Genomic DNA, 15,982 nt, shown 5'->3' on the forward strand with positions numbered 1-15,982 from the left:
CAGCGTGTGGATGGGCATATCCGGGTTGAGAGAGCTAGGATGAGTCAATCTATTTGGCTCAGTAATGAGTGAGCAACAATAACGTAGGGCAACATGAAGTGTTGAATAGTTTGACCTTGTCCGACCTGCTCACGGCTGCATACGAGAGTCCAAAGTACACACAGGCCACGCCCACTGGACTAGTTGCTGGGCTTCCTATTCATATTTTGCATTCCACCTCTCAATTGACCTCGGTTCAAGACATTCTAAATTGTCTCAAGGAATTGTTGGAATTTCTTGCATGTCTCCATTAATATTTAGTTGAAGACTAGCACTTTGAGACCACAAAGCATGGAACACAGGCTATAAATGATCATATACAATAAATACTTCAACCACTTGTTGCCACTTGTAGGTTTCTATTTTACCATCTCACTAAATGGTGGCAAGGATAAGATAAGTATTGCAGTTGATGCATTTTATCAGTTGTAAAGATGCAGAAAGGAGTGAAGGGCTCTTGAACACTTATTTTCTAATGAAATCTATGCCAATATTGCATTAATGTTGAGGCGTATACACCTTGCTACTGCCATGGCTTTAACTCCGTCAGCTCGTAGATAGCTAATGACCTTGACATCGAAAGTCCATATGAGCTAATACTATTGCAGCCAGGATGAACTAATAACAGCGGCTATTGATAAAACACAACTGTTTCCTGCTTTTATTATATAAAACTGTGATTACCTGTAGCATGCAGTAATACAGGCTTTACAGACATTACACTGGCGAGTATAGTAGATATAGACAGTAAATGAGTGGTAACACACCGCAACCAAACCAGCGCCTATTTCGACTGACACAACCAACAGTTCCTAAAATGGCCAGACAAACCTGAATCAAACTCTAAAGATTAAAAATTATTCCAGCAATTCCCTGTCCTAATGCTACGCAATCCATTTGAAATATTCTGAATCATGGCTGAATAAGGTCTACGTAAGGAAATAAAATGAAGCAATATGTTTCTATTGCGCGGATGATGCGTATTTGTAGTTGTGCGCATGTTGAGTTACCATGTGATAAGTGTTGTGCGCATGTTGAGTTACCATGTGATAAGTGTTGTGCGCATGTTGAGTTACCATGTGATAAGTGTTGTGCGCATGTTGAGTTACCATGCGATAAGTGTTGTGCGCATGTTGAGTTACCATGTGATAAGTGTTGTGCGCATGTTGAGTTACCATGTGATAAGTGTTGTGCGCATGTTGAGTTACCATGTGATAAGTGTTTTAATGGATATTTACATGTTGCGGATTAAGCCGAGTGCTTTGTTAAAAAAATAGGAAATCTACACTAGAGGTAAATAGCAGCGCGCCCCTGTCTCACTTAGCAGCACGCTTTCAAAATAAGAATGACTGAAGTGTGTAAAATGTTTAAAATGGAATAACTTACGCGGCATTTTCTTGCGCATCATTCAAATATCACAATAATCGCGAATGGCATGGACATTCGCAAATACGTTTCCATCTTTCGCAAATGAAACATTCGATAAACATTTGCGAGTGACAAAGCTCGCCTGACTCGCTGTTTTCATATTGCAGATTAACCGCGTATCATATCGCATCCCCTAATAAGAAGGTGTCTAATCAAATGCGAGGCTGCGCGTTGCTAAAAGAAATTAAGTCCGGCCAATCCTTCTGACATCAAAAACTTTGCTCCGGCTGCCAAATGGCCATCCTATAAAACAAGCAACAGAAGATTGGTTGGCTTGATATAAGCTAATAAAAAACGGGATGGTGTGCGGACATGTCTGATACAAAATTGCCTACCTACTATCACCGAGGCTTTGCTCGCAGAGACTGAAAACTGGTTCTGCACAAACTTTATTCCAAATGTAGCAAATCCACTGAGCAACAGTCCTAAAACACAACAAAAGACTTTCAAGCAATCTCCAGACATCACAACTTCCTTGATTTGTATGGACAACCATAAATATGAAAGTCACAACAATCGTAAGAATGACAGCGATGACTTAGCACGATGACTTAGCATCAGACGCTCTGTAATAGGAGAGCGTAGAGCATACCTTCCATGGTACCGGCAAGAGAAATGAAGACAAATGTGGGGTTGCAAAGGAGCTTCTTCAGCATTATTGGGAACTCGTTGAGGCTGCCGCTGAAGGCTCCAGAGGTGCCCTTGTCTGCATGGGCCTCAGACACCTGCCAACAGATGAATGAGCTAATATTTAACATAAAAAACATGCAGCTGCTATTATTGCTATCGTCTCCCTTAGTCTATACGATACCCAATACATTAGACATTTCCGCTTATCCATCTCCATGATACCCAGAATTCCAAGCTGTTGAGCAGTGATACATCGGCTGCATATGTGTTCAGTAAAGCATCTTCTTATGCTAAGATCTGGCCACGCATGCCGACAAAATCTACAGCCACTGCATAGAGTAGACATTTTCTGTGGCTTCACACACCAATGCTGCTAGACGATCTGCCATGTTGACAATAGGATTGGCCAATGAGCTTTGACCTCAGCCATGCAAAGGCCTTGGTAGATTTTCCATTGGCGTTATTGAAATATTGGTAGCATATTAGTAATCGAATATGGTCATCAACAATCTGTTTTAGCAGTGACATTTGTGCAGCTATATTTAGATAAAGAGAAAAATGATGTCAATGAAAATCAGCAAAGTACGAAAATGTTCTGGTTCCTTAAATGACTCCAACTAGATAAAAACTCGAGGTGTCAACAAATTTTTATTATCTAAAGAATTATCGTAAAGGTTCACGAACAGTTTCAATTAATAGCGGTGGCCTTCATCTATCTGTCACAAACGAGAATATCCTGGTCTATAATATGGAACAGGGCTATGGATATATTATATAAATGGTTATATGCATTATGTGTATGTGTCGTCATTCAAAAGTAGTTCTCACTCAAAATCTCATTGAGATGGAAATAAATAAAATGGAATCAAGATTATGTTCTCTAGCTATGTAGACCAACGAGTTGGCTACGGAAACAACTCGTGTCGTCTGCCTATGTAGCCACCCCTTACATACACATACGGTTATCATTATTACTGTACATGAACTGCTCAGGGCTAACAAACAGATCTATAGCTATGCCAATAATTAAAATTTTTAAATTTAAATTAAAGCTACTTTTAAATTTTAAGCGCACCTTATGATTGGCAAAAAGATATGTTGCTGTAACCATTAAAGATTGTAGTTGGATACACAACTGCTACATTTTTACTAATTTTTATAAAAACTGGAAATCTGGTCTTTGAAACACAATTACGCCGAAAAATTGCTTGAGGTGTTAACAAAGCTGCCTTACAATCTAAAGAGCAAAAACACGCACTACATATCTTTTCACTTAGCGGAAGCCATTTAGGCTGTTATGGGCCACCTGCGCATTCTTGTCACACAGCAAGCAGTTGCATTAGGAGTGAGTGTTTCATGTAATAACAGTGAGAGGAATATGGCTGGGCAACATCCTTCCCGGGAGCGGTTCTTACAAGGTACATACACTAACATAAGGGATACATACATAATGAGACGGATGCATAGCACACCAGCAGCTATGGGCTGCAGCTATGGGCTGCAGCTATGGGCTGCAGCTATGGGCTGCAGCTATGGGCTGCAGCTATGGGCTGCAGCTATGGGCTGCAGCTATGGGCTGCAGCTATGGGCTGCAGCTATGGGCTGCAGCTATGGGCTGCAGCTATGGGCTGCAGCTATGGGCTGCAGCTATGGGCTGCAGCTATGGGCTGCAGCTATGGGCTGCAGCTATGGGCTGCAGCTATGGGCTGCAGCTATGGGCTGCAGCTATGGGCTGCAGCTATGGGCTGCAGCTATGGGCTGCAGCTATGGGCTGCAGCTATGGGCTGCAGCTATGGGCTGCAGCTATGGGCTGTAGGAAACTAGGGCCAGCGAAGGCTACTACCTAATGCTGCTACCTGAATACATGGCAGGATAATAAATGACACAATGACAAGTAATGACAAGTAATAAACGACTAGCCGCCTCCCACTGCCAACTGTCAGTCGGTAGAGCTCATGGGAGGCGTGAGTAATTGATGAGATGAATCAAAGATGAATTATTAAATGTTGTCAGCTGAGTGGAATCATACGGCTAGCACCTTGGCAGCAATGCTCACCTCGTGTTACACATACTAATTTATGCTAAGTAAAGCTCTTGTCAACCAGAGAAAAAAGAGTCACATGCATAGGCGTGAAAGGTGTGCTAAGTTCCAAGATAATTCAGTCACATGTTTTAACAACATTCTCGCTCAAAGAATTTAGAGCCAATAATTCATACAGGCAGCAGGGCCTTAGTAATTGCTGTCACACTACCCTAGTAATTGGTCATGGCAATAACCTGATGCAGGATAAATCTTTCTTAAATTAGATTTATGCAGATTTTACTTGATCTGCAGCTGCACCCGACAATATGACATGGCACCGCGGCACAGACAACAAGCTTTCGCAATCACAAACTTCTGAATATATCAGTCATTAAAAAGTTCTATCGCAGTTTCACCACTTACTTCATGCTATCATTAAAGGTGTTACAATAGGTTAGCTCACAAGCAATGGGACACAGTAATTAATAGTTACTATGATACAGGAGTCACTAATAGTTACTATGATACAGGAGTCACTAATAGTTACTATGATACAAGAGTCACTATTAGTTACTATGATACATGAGTCACTATTAGTTAATCTGATACAGGAGTCACTATTAGTTACTATGATACAGGAGTCACTATTAGTTACTATGATACAGGAGTCACTAATAGTTACTATGATACAGGAGTCACTATTAGTTACTATGATACAGGAGTCACTATTAGTTACTATGATACAGGAGTCACTATTAGTTACTATGATACAGGAGTCACTATTAGTTACTATGATACAAGAGTCACTATTAGTTACTGTGATACAAGAGTCACTATTAGTTACTATGATACAGGAGTCACTATTAGTTAATCTGATACAGGAGTCACTATTAGTTACTATGATACAGGAGTCATTAATAGTTACTATGATGCAGTAGTCACTCAGATATAATACTACTCATGTAATCCACTCTGCAGACACAACATCACTAAATGAGAGTAAATGAGGTTAGCTATATATGATACCCTGTATAATGCATCGAACCTTCAAGAGATCAAAATGTTCCTTCTAATTAACCATTTAAAGTTCACAAATACAACTTTCACTCATTCAAAAGTATATTTATATCAACATCACAATATTTTTAATATATCATAAACATTTTGTTATAAAATAATGCAAATTTAATAAGTGTTTGGCGTAGAGAGGTGACAAGATCGCTATCGTTTAAAATGTGAATTGAGTTACTCTTTCTGCTGGAAAGTTAAAATTATATGAAATGCTTCATTCTCATAGTTGATACATTAATGATGCTGACAGACCTCAGCAACTTGTCACCAGTATTCACTCACCTTCAATTTGAGAACTGATTTTCTTCCTGGAAGGTATTTGGGAAATCCACCAAGTCCAACTGAGCCAATAAAGCAGAGAGCAGCGGCGAAGATGAACCCGATCCACCAGGCTCCAACCCATTTTGGGTTACTCGGACTGAGCTGCAACCTGTGGGGATGTTTTATGTACAAATCAGAAAATAAAGACACTTTGAGTGCACAAACAGGGCTGTAACAAGACTAACTTGTTACCTAGACCAGAGGTGACAAGACCAGAAGTTACCATTGTTACACAGACCGTTCAGGGCCATCTCAAACACCACACCTCAGAGGAACTATAAAATTAACAAAAGCTTACACGGGCACTCAACGTAAACGATAGGAGTTGTCCACACAATTAGTAATAAAACTGTTCATATTGTAAATATCATAGACTTAGTCCTGGATGCATATAAAATGTTAGATGCGTTAGTATTTTTCTGGCTTGTTTCATACTACAAATCAGGAACCCTCTCCAGTTCATCAGAATTACGTTTCATTTTGTGCTGAAACTGAAAATGAAATGGCTTTATGAATGTTGTGTAAGTATCCAAACAAGGAAACATGTATAGTTATATATGAAGGTTTGACCTGTTACTCAATGTTTTATTTCAACCTTGGGTTGAAATAATTCGGCTCTCAAATTGAGTTTAACAATTCATGCCGAGTTTGACAGAAAAACTTATTCTTAAAAAGCTTTCCTCCTTGAAAAGTTCCCAACTGGGTCCCCTAAACAGTAAATATAACAATGGAAAGCAGTGATCATCCTTGAGAGGAAGAGTATTTGAGTCTGGCCAGAATTACTGGGCAATGCAATTATTATTTAACATACTATATAGTGGGTGGTACTACAACCCAAATAATTTGTTACATGACACGCTTACCTGACACTCATAAACTCCTGTTAGTTAACAGGGTTTTTATTTTATAGGTTGAGAGGTAGCATATTTGTTGCTAGGGGTCAAATACTATGACCGCAGGTAGGCAAACTATCGTTGTTAGATTTTTCCTACTGCTTCAGTAGATATGCACACAAAGAATAAACTATGTGTGCAGCATTACACAGGCAGCAACAGAAATGCCGTAAGCAGCATTAGATTGCACCATCAACTGAAGGACAAATATTAACTTAGTTTTAATATAGGCTAAAATATGAGACACGTCAGCTGTGTTAAAGTTGATAATGATTCTCAAGTCACTGAGTTTAACTACAGTTACAAGCTACTACTTACCGGCACATTAAAATACCAATTATCCGACATATGTAGTGTGAGGTTTGAGCAAACATTTGATTTTACGCATGAAAAAATTCTCAACACGTGACTTTCAAAGTGTTTCCAAACATCGATTTTGTAAATGAAAGTGAACTCCAAAACTTGAAAATAAAACACAAAAAATAGCAAAACTATATAAGCTACGTTAGGTTAAACTTCCCTAGTTCATGTTCGAGTAGCTTACACAAGATATCTCTTCCACCATCCCTACCATTAAAACTATGCATTACCGAATCTACACTTCTGTCTTCATGTCTCTAAAGTAAAATAACATGAAAGGACACATTTTTACTAATACTTGGCACTTTGCGAATTCTCTATGCATAACTTGGTTTATTATATTTAGTTATTACATCATTTTATATAATGTATTCAGTTTAATTACTCCCAGTATTTATAATTGCACTTTTAAAAGATGATACAAGTGAGGGAAAATATTAGAATTAAAATATTTGCTCCAACATACCACAGTTTCAGAACATGAAGCAAATCGTGGAACAAATTAACTTTTTTTGTAGAAATTTGATTCTATTAGAAATAAGATGACTAACTCGGTCACTAGAGTACCTCGGTCACGAGAGCAACTCGGTCACTAGAGTAACTATGTCACTAGAGTAACTAAGTCACTAGAGTAACTCGGTCACTAGAGTAACTCGGTCACTAGAATAACTCGGTCACTAGAGTAACTATGTCACTAGAGTAACTCGGTCACTAGAGTAACTCGGTCACTAGAGTAACTCGGTCACTAGAGTAACTCGGTCACTAGAACAACTCAGTCACTAGAGCAACTCAGTCACTATAGCAACTCGGTCACGAGAATGACTCCTTCACTAGTGATTCAGTGACTAGAGTGACTTGGTCACTAATGAACCAAGTATGTACTACCATCCCCTGAACCAGATAAAAGTTCTGCAAGGTAGCGCCAACATAAGCCACTGTCTATAGCACAAATTTGACCTTCTAAAATATAAAATATAGACCTTGAAAAGTGTAAAGGCATGATAAGGGTCAGTTGGTCAATGACACTCTATAATATTGGCCTTTAAACCATAACTGTCACGAACAACTTTTATCGGATTAGCTAAGTAAATCAGACACGCTGATTCCGATTTTGTACTCAAAATAAAGATTAGTTCACTAACTTTCAGAGTAATGAAGGCTTTTTTACAGCGTTTTAGTATCGGTCTCGAAAACAACACGATCAGCACAACAAGCTCCGCCCATAAATACGAGATGTTACCTAGCTTTTTAGGAACAGAAGTTACGTAGGGATGTTTAGACCGATTTAGAATAATAGAGATGGGTGTTTTAAAATCCATTAATATCTAAATTCAGCCTTAAAAATAATCTCAGTATTTTTTTAAAGGTAGATAAGCTATTCAACAATGCATATTTAAAAAAGAGCGATAAAAACGCTAGCTTGTGATAAAACCGCGCTTTTTGAGCTCATTTTTCTTAGCGTTCAGCCTATTTAAACATCATGTAACAAGCTACGAGCAATTTTAAATAGTTCATATAACTTTCATAAAAGACTGAGATTATTTTACAGGCTGGATTTAGATAATAATGGGTTTTAAGACACCCATCTCTATTATTCTAAATCGGACTAAACATTCCTAACTTCCGTTCCTGAAAAAGCTAGGTTTCGTCACATATTTATGGGCGGAGCTTGTAATGCCGATTGTGTTGTTTTCGAAACGGATATTGAAACGCTTTAAAAAAGCCTAAATGACTCTGAAGGTTAGTGGACCAATATTTATTTTGAGTACAAAATCGGAATCAGCGTGACTGATTCCCCTATATAATATGATAAAAGTTGTACGTGACAGTTATGGTTTAAATTCAATCCAAGACATCACATTCTGTGTTCTAATAAACGTTGAAGCAATATTTGTAGTGGTCACCCCAACTGCATGTCAAGGTTGGATACATAAATTGCAGACTTCAGAAATTATATGCATTGTCTTCTTTTATTTGTTTCTAGTTTTATCTCGTATAACAAAACACTTTATTGCTTAAAAATGTTTCCTAACGTGCCGACAAATTTTCGGCCATATTTATTGCTATGCGACAATACAAATAGTTTTATGGTACAATAAAGTCACACTTTCAAGGCCAACTTTCTTCTATAAGCAACATTCTCTTGACACGAAATGGTGTCGAAATAATTGTATCAATCTACTTCATGTCAATCTTTGCTGGCACGATGACCCCATGACTATATTTTTATAGATTGTCTAATCTATCAACTTTTTGCAGATAAAAATTGTGTCCCGGACAATGGCTTATACAAATGTTTCACACCAGTTGATCTTGCTGAACAAGCACAGCCCGAGGCCATACGCTCTCAACTGTGTCCAACTGAAAGGTTAACAGGATTATTTTACGAATATGAATCTCCATAAATATGTAAATTACGTGACTTCTTCTGCAAACAAAGCCATGTTTACAGACGATTCCCATCAATACTGAGCATAACAGACATATACACGTGTAATCCTAACACCTAATGGCTTCCTTATATTAAACAAGGTAGAAACACCTACTGATCAACATCGATAGAGGCAGCATCCGTGTAAATATTGAGAAAGACTCCGCCCAATAAGAAACCAACAGCCGGGCCAAGTATGGAGAGGGAATAAAAGATGGCTGCAATTAAACAAAAAGTTCATCATTAAAAGCCTCTTCAGCTAGTATGTTAGTATTATTAGTGAATGAACGGGACCTTACATCATTCTTAAAGCCTTCGACAATTGCAACCCATATATTAGCCTATCTGTAAAGGAATATTTACGATTGTTCCATTCAAAATAGACAAGAATAGACTGGAGATAAGTTGTCATCTTGAATAAACAAAAACAAATGCTATATAAACAGAAGATTGACCGAGGCATACGCGAGCCAATGTATGCGCTGCACAATCACTAGCGGTCACCCAGTATTCCATGCATAAATACTGATACAAGTTATCAGTTGAGGACATGGGAGCAACATTAGCCCTGTGAGGATGGCACAAATGGTGTGAAGACAGCGGAAAGACTGAAATACTGTTATCACCTAATAGCCAACACAAACACCTCAAGCTCTTGTCAACAGTTACAATAGAAACTGTGAAGCATTTGAGAATAGATGAGGACAGATACCTGCCCAAGTAGGCACAGAACATGAGATATCAGGCATTCAAGGGCTAGACATCATCGCTGAACTATGATGATAACCTTTCAGATGTGTGCCAAGTAGACACGTACCAGCGTATACCAATCAAGTCTGACAATGTTTATAGACTGGAAACTTCACATGAATGTACATAAATACACCCTTTGATTGAGACATAGTGAGAAACGGGTGTTGGACATGGAGAGAAACGGGTGTTGGACATGGAGAGAAACGGGTGTTGAACATGGAGAGAAACGGGTGTTGGACATGGAGAGAAATGGGTGTTGGACATAGTGAGAAACGGGTGTTGGACATGGAGAGAATTGGTTAATTTCAACACAAGCGCTAACCTTGCCGACCTTAATACCGTATTCAAAGTATGGAAAACTGTTCAAAGCCAATTAAGAAAAAGTTAGGCAAACATTATTTTCACCAGGCTGCAACAGTGAGGATGACATGACACAGTATTTCTTCACTTACTGGGTTAATGGGTACCAGCCTCCTACGCCACACCCGTAATAAGTGAAAATCAATGAAATAGAAACTAATTTTTAAAGTGAATGTATGAGCCAAATTGTAACACCAGAACACTTAAACTGGTTTCTAAACACATTGTATTTATTTCATATATAATAGATAAGCAAACTGACATTATCTTGATTAACTTTCGGTTTATATATCAACTTTATTCCCAGTATATTAAGCCAGAGAATGCACTTACATAGTACGAGCGGAGTTCAGACTTCCTCTGGTCTGAATATTCGTACTTGTGATTAACTGTGTTGTTGTGTGAAGGAAGTCACGTGTTTATAAATGTATTTTATGTATGTTTTAATAAATTTTCTTTTTATTTTTAATTTTTTAACAAACATCTTTAATCGTGTCCTGAAACCAGAAAAGGCGAGCAGCGAAATAGCGAAGGATGTAAACCAAAAGAGATGGTGAGTTTGGTATATCGGTATGCTTGCATGAAATGCATTTGTTCAACTCACCGACATAGAGAGAGGTAGTACTAGGCAAAAGGTTGTCGTCGAGATACGACACACCGAGTGTGTAAAGAGGAGTGGCGCCCATGCCATGCAACATTTGCCCAAATATAAACACATATTTATATCTGTTGAGGAGACCGCTACCACAGATTTCCTCTGGAATGGATGAGTTGGAGCCTCTCATACACGTCTCCTTAGCGCTACTGCTCGTTGGCTGATACAAGTCTACAAGTTGAGCAACGGGAACATCATATTAATAAAATAACTTCACATTGTACATGTATGGCATGTATGGAGAAATCTGCTAGCCCATGCGACAGCATACCAGCGAATCTCATCATTTCTCATATATATACATATATATATATATGTATATATATATACATATATATATATATATATGTATATGTATATATATATATATATATATATATATATGCAGCATATATGTATGTGTACATGCATAGCATATACATATATATGTATAGCTGTATATGTATGTATACATATACATATATGTATAGCTGTATTCAGGAAGAAACTAACTAAAGTTTGCTTTAACTGTCAAAAAACAGCAGTGTTTGTTCTTGCCATAAAGGTAATAAAAATTTAATTTGTAATGATCTGCAGCTTGATGTGATCATGACCAGGTGTACACTTAAAATGGCTTACAAATAGGATGAAAGATTTTAAGCTAAGCGATGACTACCTCATAAAAGCATCTCACTGGACTCAGCTGCAACAACTCAGCCATGATTGAGATGGAATTCTTGAAATTTGAAGGGCAGCCTCACAACCTAGAGTTCATCTCACTAATTAACATGCGGTTGACTGCGGGTCCGGCTGCCTAGCTAGTCCGTGCCGGTGTCAAGTTACCGAAGAGGCGTCTATCTAGCCCAGATGTGACAGGATGCCGCAGGTAGCACTCACTATGGTGACAGTAATAAACTGTACATCGGGTGAGACGGCTCCAAGCCTAGAGGCTGACATATTATAACAAATACTCAACCGATAGAAAGCAGCTGCGAAATGAGGGCTGCCGGACTCGCTAACTACAAGCAACTCAAAGTAGAAGCTTTGTAAAGTTGTTATCATGATGGTAATAGTAAGCGCGCAGAACCAGATGGCATGTAATTATAATGCACACTGCATACAATGGCTTGAATAATTTGGCTCAAACGCAACTCTTTGCATAAGCAATTGTTATTAAAACATGACTGTTGCTTGATGCCAAGCAAAATCCGCGATTACTTAAACTTAAATGAAATCATGGCCGTAATTGAACATACTGGCTACCTTGCAGCGCCCTCCAGGGAGAAAACAGGCTCATGAAAGGCAACTAATATGAAATAACTGAACAAGCTATACACTGATTTCCTACTTACAAGCCCCATGGGTCTGATTTCTATAATCTCTTTAGCTCTAGAATGAAGATAACATTAATTGCGATGCTCCTAGACAAGATAAGAAACCCTGGTTGTTGTTGATAGCAGTAATTACAGATAGATAAATATAGCAATGGTGGATAGATATCTGAGATACATACTACCTCAGCGGAAAGCAACATAAAAAAACACTTTTTTCAGCAGGTTTTTAATTATCTTAGCGAATATAATTGTATTCTACAAAAATATAGAAAAGATTCAGGGATGGAAGACGAAGGCTCACCTCATCGCTACATTTTTATATAACGGCAAGAATATCAGCTTGTTGTTGTTGTCCACACTATATAGCTGTATGTCAGTGTCGCCGATTATGTGAACAGGGAGCCGATATCATCGACGAAGCAATGCGGATACGTCGGGAAAGTTTGCAGCTGTCAGACTTTCCTGATATTTTGCCGAGCATCGACGACCGCCTGTATAATGGGAACCATTTCGACGATATTAATCAGCAGTCGCGGATAGTGTGATATATTTATTTCCACTCATGATAGTCGCTGCGAGGGTTGTATTTGACTCGAACTCACAAAAACAAAGGGGTTTGTTCGTGAAAAATAGAAAATAAAAATTAGAACCTTACGTCACAGAGTATTTGCTGATGTAAACGCAGAGGGTTTATGATAGTGTGAACATTGTTATTGCCGACGATCACCAAAGTATTATGGCATCAATGCCGAGATATGCGATATAGTGTAAAGCAGCCTTTAGGGTATTGCCAAGAGATGTTGTTTTACTATAATATGTTCAAGCGTACAAGCACTAACGAATACCTGTGGTAAAATGAGGCAGAATAAACACAATGGAGCCAAGACCCATTATCAGTACTCCGATGCCAAGCCAGTGTGGTTTTCTCTTTACGCCACCCAAGTATGATACGGGTATCAGGCAGACCAGGAAGGCCAGGTCATACCCACTGGCTATCAGCCCCGTTTCAGAACTCTTCAAATCAAACCTTCTCTCTAGGGTGCTGATGCTAGTAAGCACAAATCCATTCACAATCATACCCTACAAAATGTTTTCACAAATTAGCGTTATTGAAGCTTCGGCAATATTTAGCAAGTTAAGTCTTTTGAATATCTGGAGAACAATGAGAGGTCTGGGCTGCCGCAAGTTTTGGTGCAGCAGCACATTTTCTTAATGCATTCTTGAGGAAATCATAGAGCTTTTTACAGTGGTGAATGCCAAATGTGACGTTACCAAATGCTGATTAAAAAGCAACTGAAGAGCTCAGGGTCAAAGATGTTCAGAACACTTTTTTTTTAAAACGCAACTTAAAATACAACAAAAAACCTAAACTTGTAAAATGTAAACTCCGTCTTCGACATGAACAAGAAAGTTTTCCATACACTTTTTCATGTTACAAGTGCTTTGTTGACCTGAGCACTTCTGATATAAGAAATTTGTGTAGAAATTTGCATAAAATAGTGTTTAAATGTTATATAACACATTTTTCCGAAATCTGACTTAATGGTGTTTATAATTGTGGAGCTCTTCAATCATAGCATCAATTATAGCTAACTTGGTATGCATGAGCTGGACACCAAGTCTGATATAAACAAGGCTGATATAAACAAGTTCGTGGGGTCATATGAGCATATCTGAGGTTACCGAGCCTACGGCAGCTAGTATTATGTTTGGCAAAATGTTAAGTGGCTCAGGCAATGCCAACAAGTGAATTCACACTAGAGTACTCTCTTTATGCAAGCCAGCATGTTTTTGAACTATGACCCTACCAGTATATCAGATCTTCATTTCTAACCGAAAATGTCAAACAATTCTGTTGATTTGTTGCATGCAAATAGATGCAGCCATACCACAAGCCAATCTAAAGGATACTAGCTCGCCGTCAAGCCGTCAAACGTATATAGGGTATGCCTCTGATAGTCAGTTAGCCTACAGAGAGTACCGAGGTCTGGTTGGACAAATGTTGATTTCATATTTACAGCCTAAAATAGCAGTTTCTAGAATTTTCCTATGAGTCGAGATGATAACTCCAGTTACAGGCTATTACTATGGGGAGGTTTAAAACAGGGAGCAACTAGAAAAGAATGTTTCACAATAATCTTGGAGGTACAACTGCAACCACTTTAACGACATTCAAATTAATTGCATATAGGGTGAGCTGGCGCCAGAATTATTTGTACAATTTCACACCCATACATGGTTCACAGGAGTATCACAATGATATCGGACAATCTTAGGATGTAACTATTCTTAATGATCGCATGCATCATAACTTTTTCTCGAAAGGAGACAAATTTACTGTTTCATTTATTCTCCTTTTTTATAATTTCATGTCTGATCAGGTTTTTAAAAATAGTTGTTGACATTGTCAACTCAAACACAAACTGAATATGCACATAATCGCAAATATTCAATTTTCTGAAACCCTGCAGTTGCAAACAGTATATTTTAGGTAAATATATATATTTGGTAAATCTTTAACTTATGGTAATTTTACTAGTATAGTATTTTATTGGCGTTGATTATCCATTCTTCTTTTAAAAATTAATAGACTTGAATACAAGCAATATAAAAATATGGACAGTACTTACTTGACAGACACCGGCCAGACTAAGCCAAACAAGAACCCATCGAGGATTGCGAAATCGTTGACATAATTTGGGACTAAATGGTCCCCAGCCGCATACTTCATCCTTAGGGTCTATTTCCATAGTCGATGAAGTTCGCATAGAATTTGCACTTATTCCTGAGCCACGTCGAGGCCAGGCTTGAGCTAAGTCTAATACAACATCATCTTTGTCACTGTGAAAGCATTTTCCGTATTCAACATGGGCTTGAGGTTCTGTCGATTCACCATCCTGTATGCCAGAGTCTCGATTGCTAATTGATCCATTAGAGTGATGTAAATCACAGTCAGCCGTATGAGCAGTGCCTTCATCATTTAAAAGATTGTGAGCTTCTACAGTACAAGTCTCTGTTGTGGAACTGCCTTCACTTGATCTGGGCAAGGAGCTCATGCCAAAGTTTCTTTGAATGATTTATTTGAAAAACCTAAAAATAAAATCTAATGTTCTATACATCCTATTTGTGTACATTAAATGACATTGTATACACATCTCTCTATGGTCTTTACCTTATTTAAGATTTAATTTGAACGTAATAGTAATTACAAACCGATTTGAAATTTCTTCTCAATTACTCAAGTGCTGTGTAAATAATAGTTACCACATCTGCAGTATCGCATATGATTTTATGTTCAATAATCTATGTAAACTATCAATATGGCTGTGTACAGATGCGCTAGGCGTACCTCACCTATTCAGTCAACCTCGGATAGCACCTGTCTCTGCTGTTGGATGCTGTCCGATATACTTGCTAGATTTACAGAAATAATTAAACGTGAGTAGTCACCATGATAATAACAAATGTTCAATAAAAATCTCTAAGGAATCTCTGTGAAATAAAATGCTTTCAACTTTCACAATGAGCGCAAATGAGTCGCTTATAAAGCTTGAGATCCTGCTTCAGACTACTCATTGTCGTCTGAAAAGCTAATCGTTCACAATAACAGTATTAGTTTGAGAGATCATTTCCTTAACACCGGATACAAGAATAGTTTTGTTTACGTAATCGAGTCCAGTTTTCTGCTTTATACAGGGAAGGCCC

General features: G+C 38.2%; 1 protein-coding gene across 2 annotated transcripts in view; it reads right to left on the minus strand.

Moving 5' to 3' along the window:
• The window catches only part of LOC137392001 (solute carrier organic anion transporter family member 4A1-like), a 29,528-nt gene extending 13,738 nt beyond the window's left edge, over window positions 1-15,790 (minus strand). The window contains exons 1-8 of one of the 2 annotated variants that reach the window (XM_068078585.1): window positions 15,632-15,790; window positions 14,908-15,367; window positions 13,123-13,357; window positions 10,914-11,135; window positions 9,312-9,414; window positions 5,474-5,621; window positions 2,060-2,192; window positions 1,803-1,892 (exon numbers count right to left, since the gene is read on the minus strand). In XM_068078585.1, the coding sequence (XP_067934686.1) occupies window positions 1,803-1,892; window positions 2,060-2,192; window positions 5,474-5,621; window positions 9,312-9,414; window positions 10,914-11,135; window positions 13,123-13,357; window positions 14,908-15,333 (1,357 nt within the window). In that variant the 5' untranslated portion in view covers window positions 15,334-15,367; window positions 15,632-15,790. Of the gene's footprint in view, window positions 1-1,802; window positions 1,893-2,059; window positions 2,193-5,473; window positions 5,622-9,311; window positions 9,415-10,913; window positions 11,136-13,122; window positions 13,358-14,907; window positions 15,368-15,626 lie in introns of both variants that reach the window. The other variant, XM_068078593.1, reaches the window with a different exon arrangement.
• Between the last annotated feature and the right edge of the window lie 192 nt (window positions 15,791-15,982).

Source organism: Watersipora subatra, chromosome 1 (assembly GCF_963576615.1).
Source record: "Watersipora subatra chromosome 1, tzWatSuba1.1, whole genome shotgun sequence".
In the NCBI taxonomy this organism is placed as follows: domain Eukaryota; kingdom Metazoa; phylum Bryozoa; class Gymnolaemata; order Cheilostomatida; family Watersiporidae; genus Watersipora; species Watersipora subatra.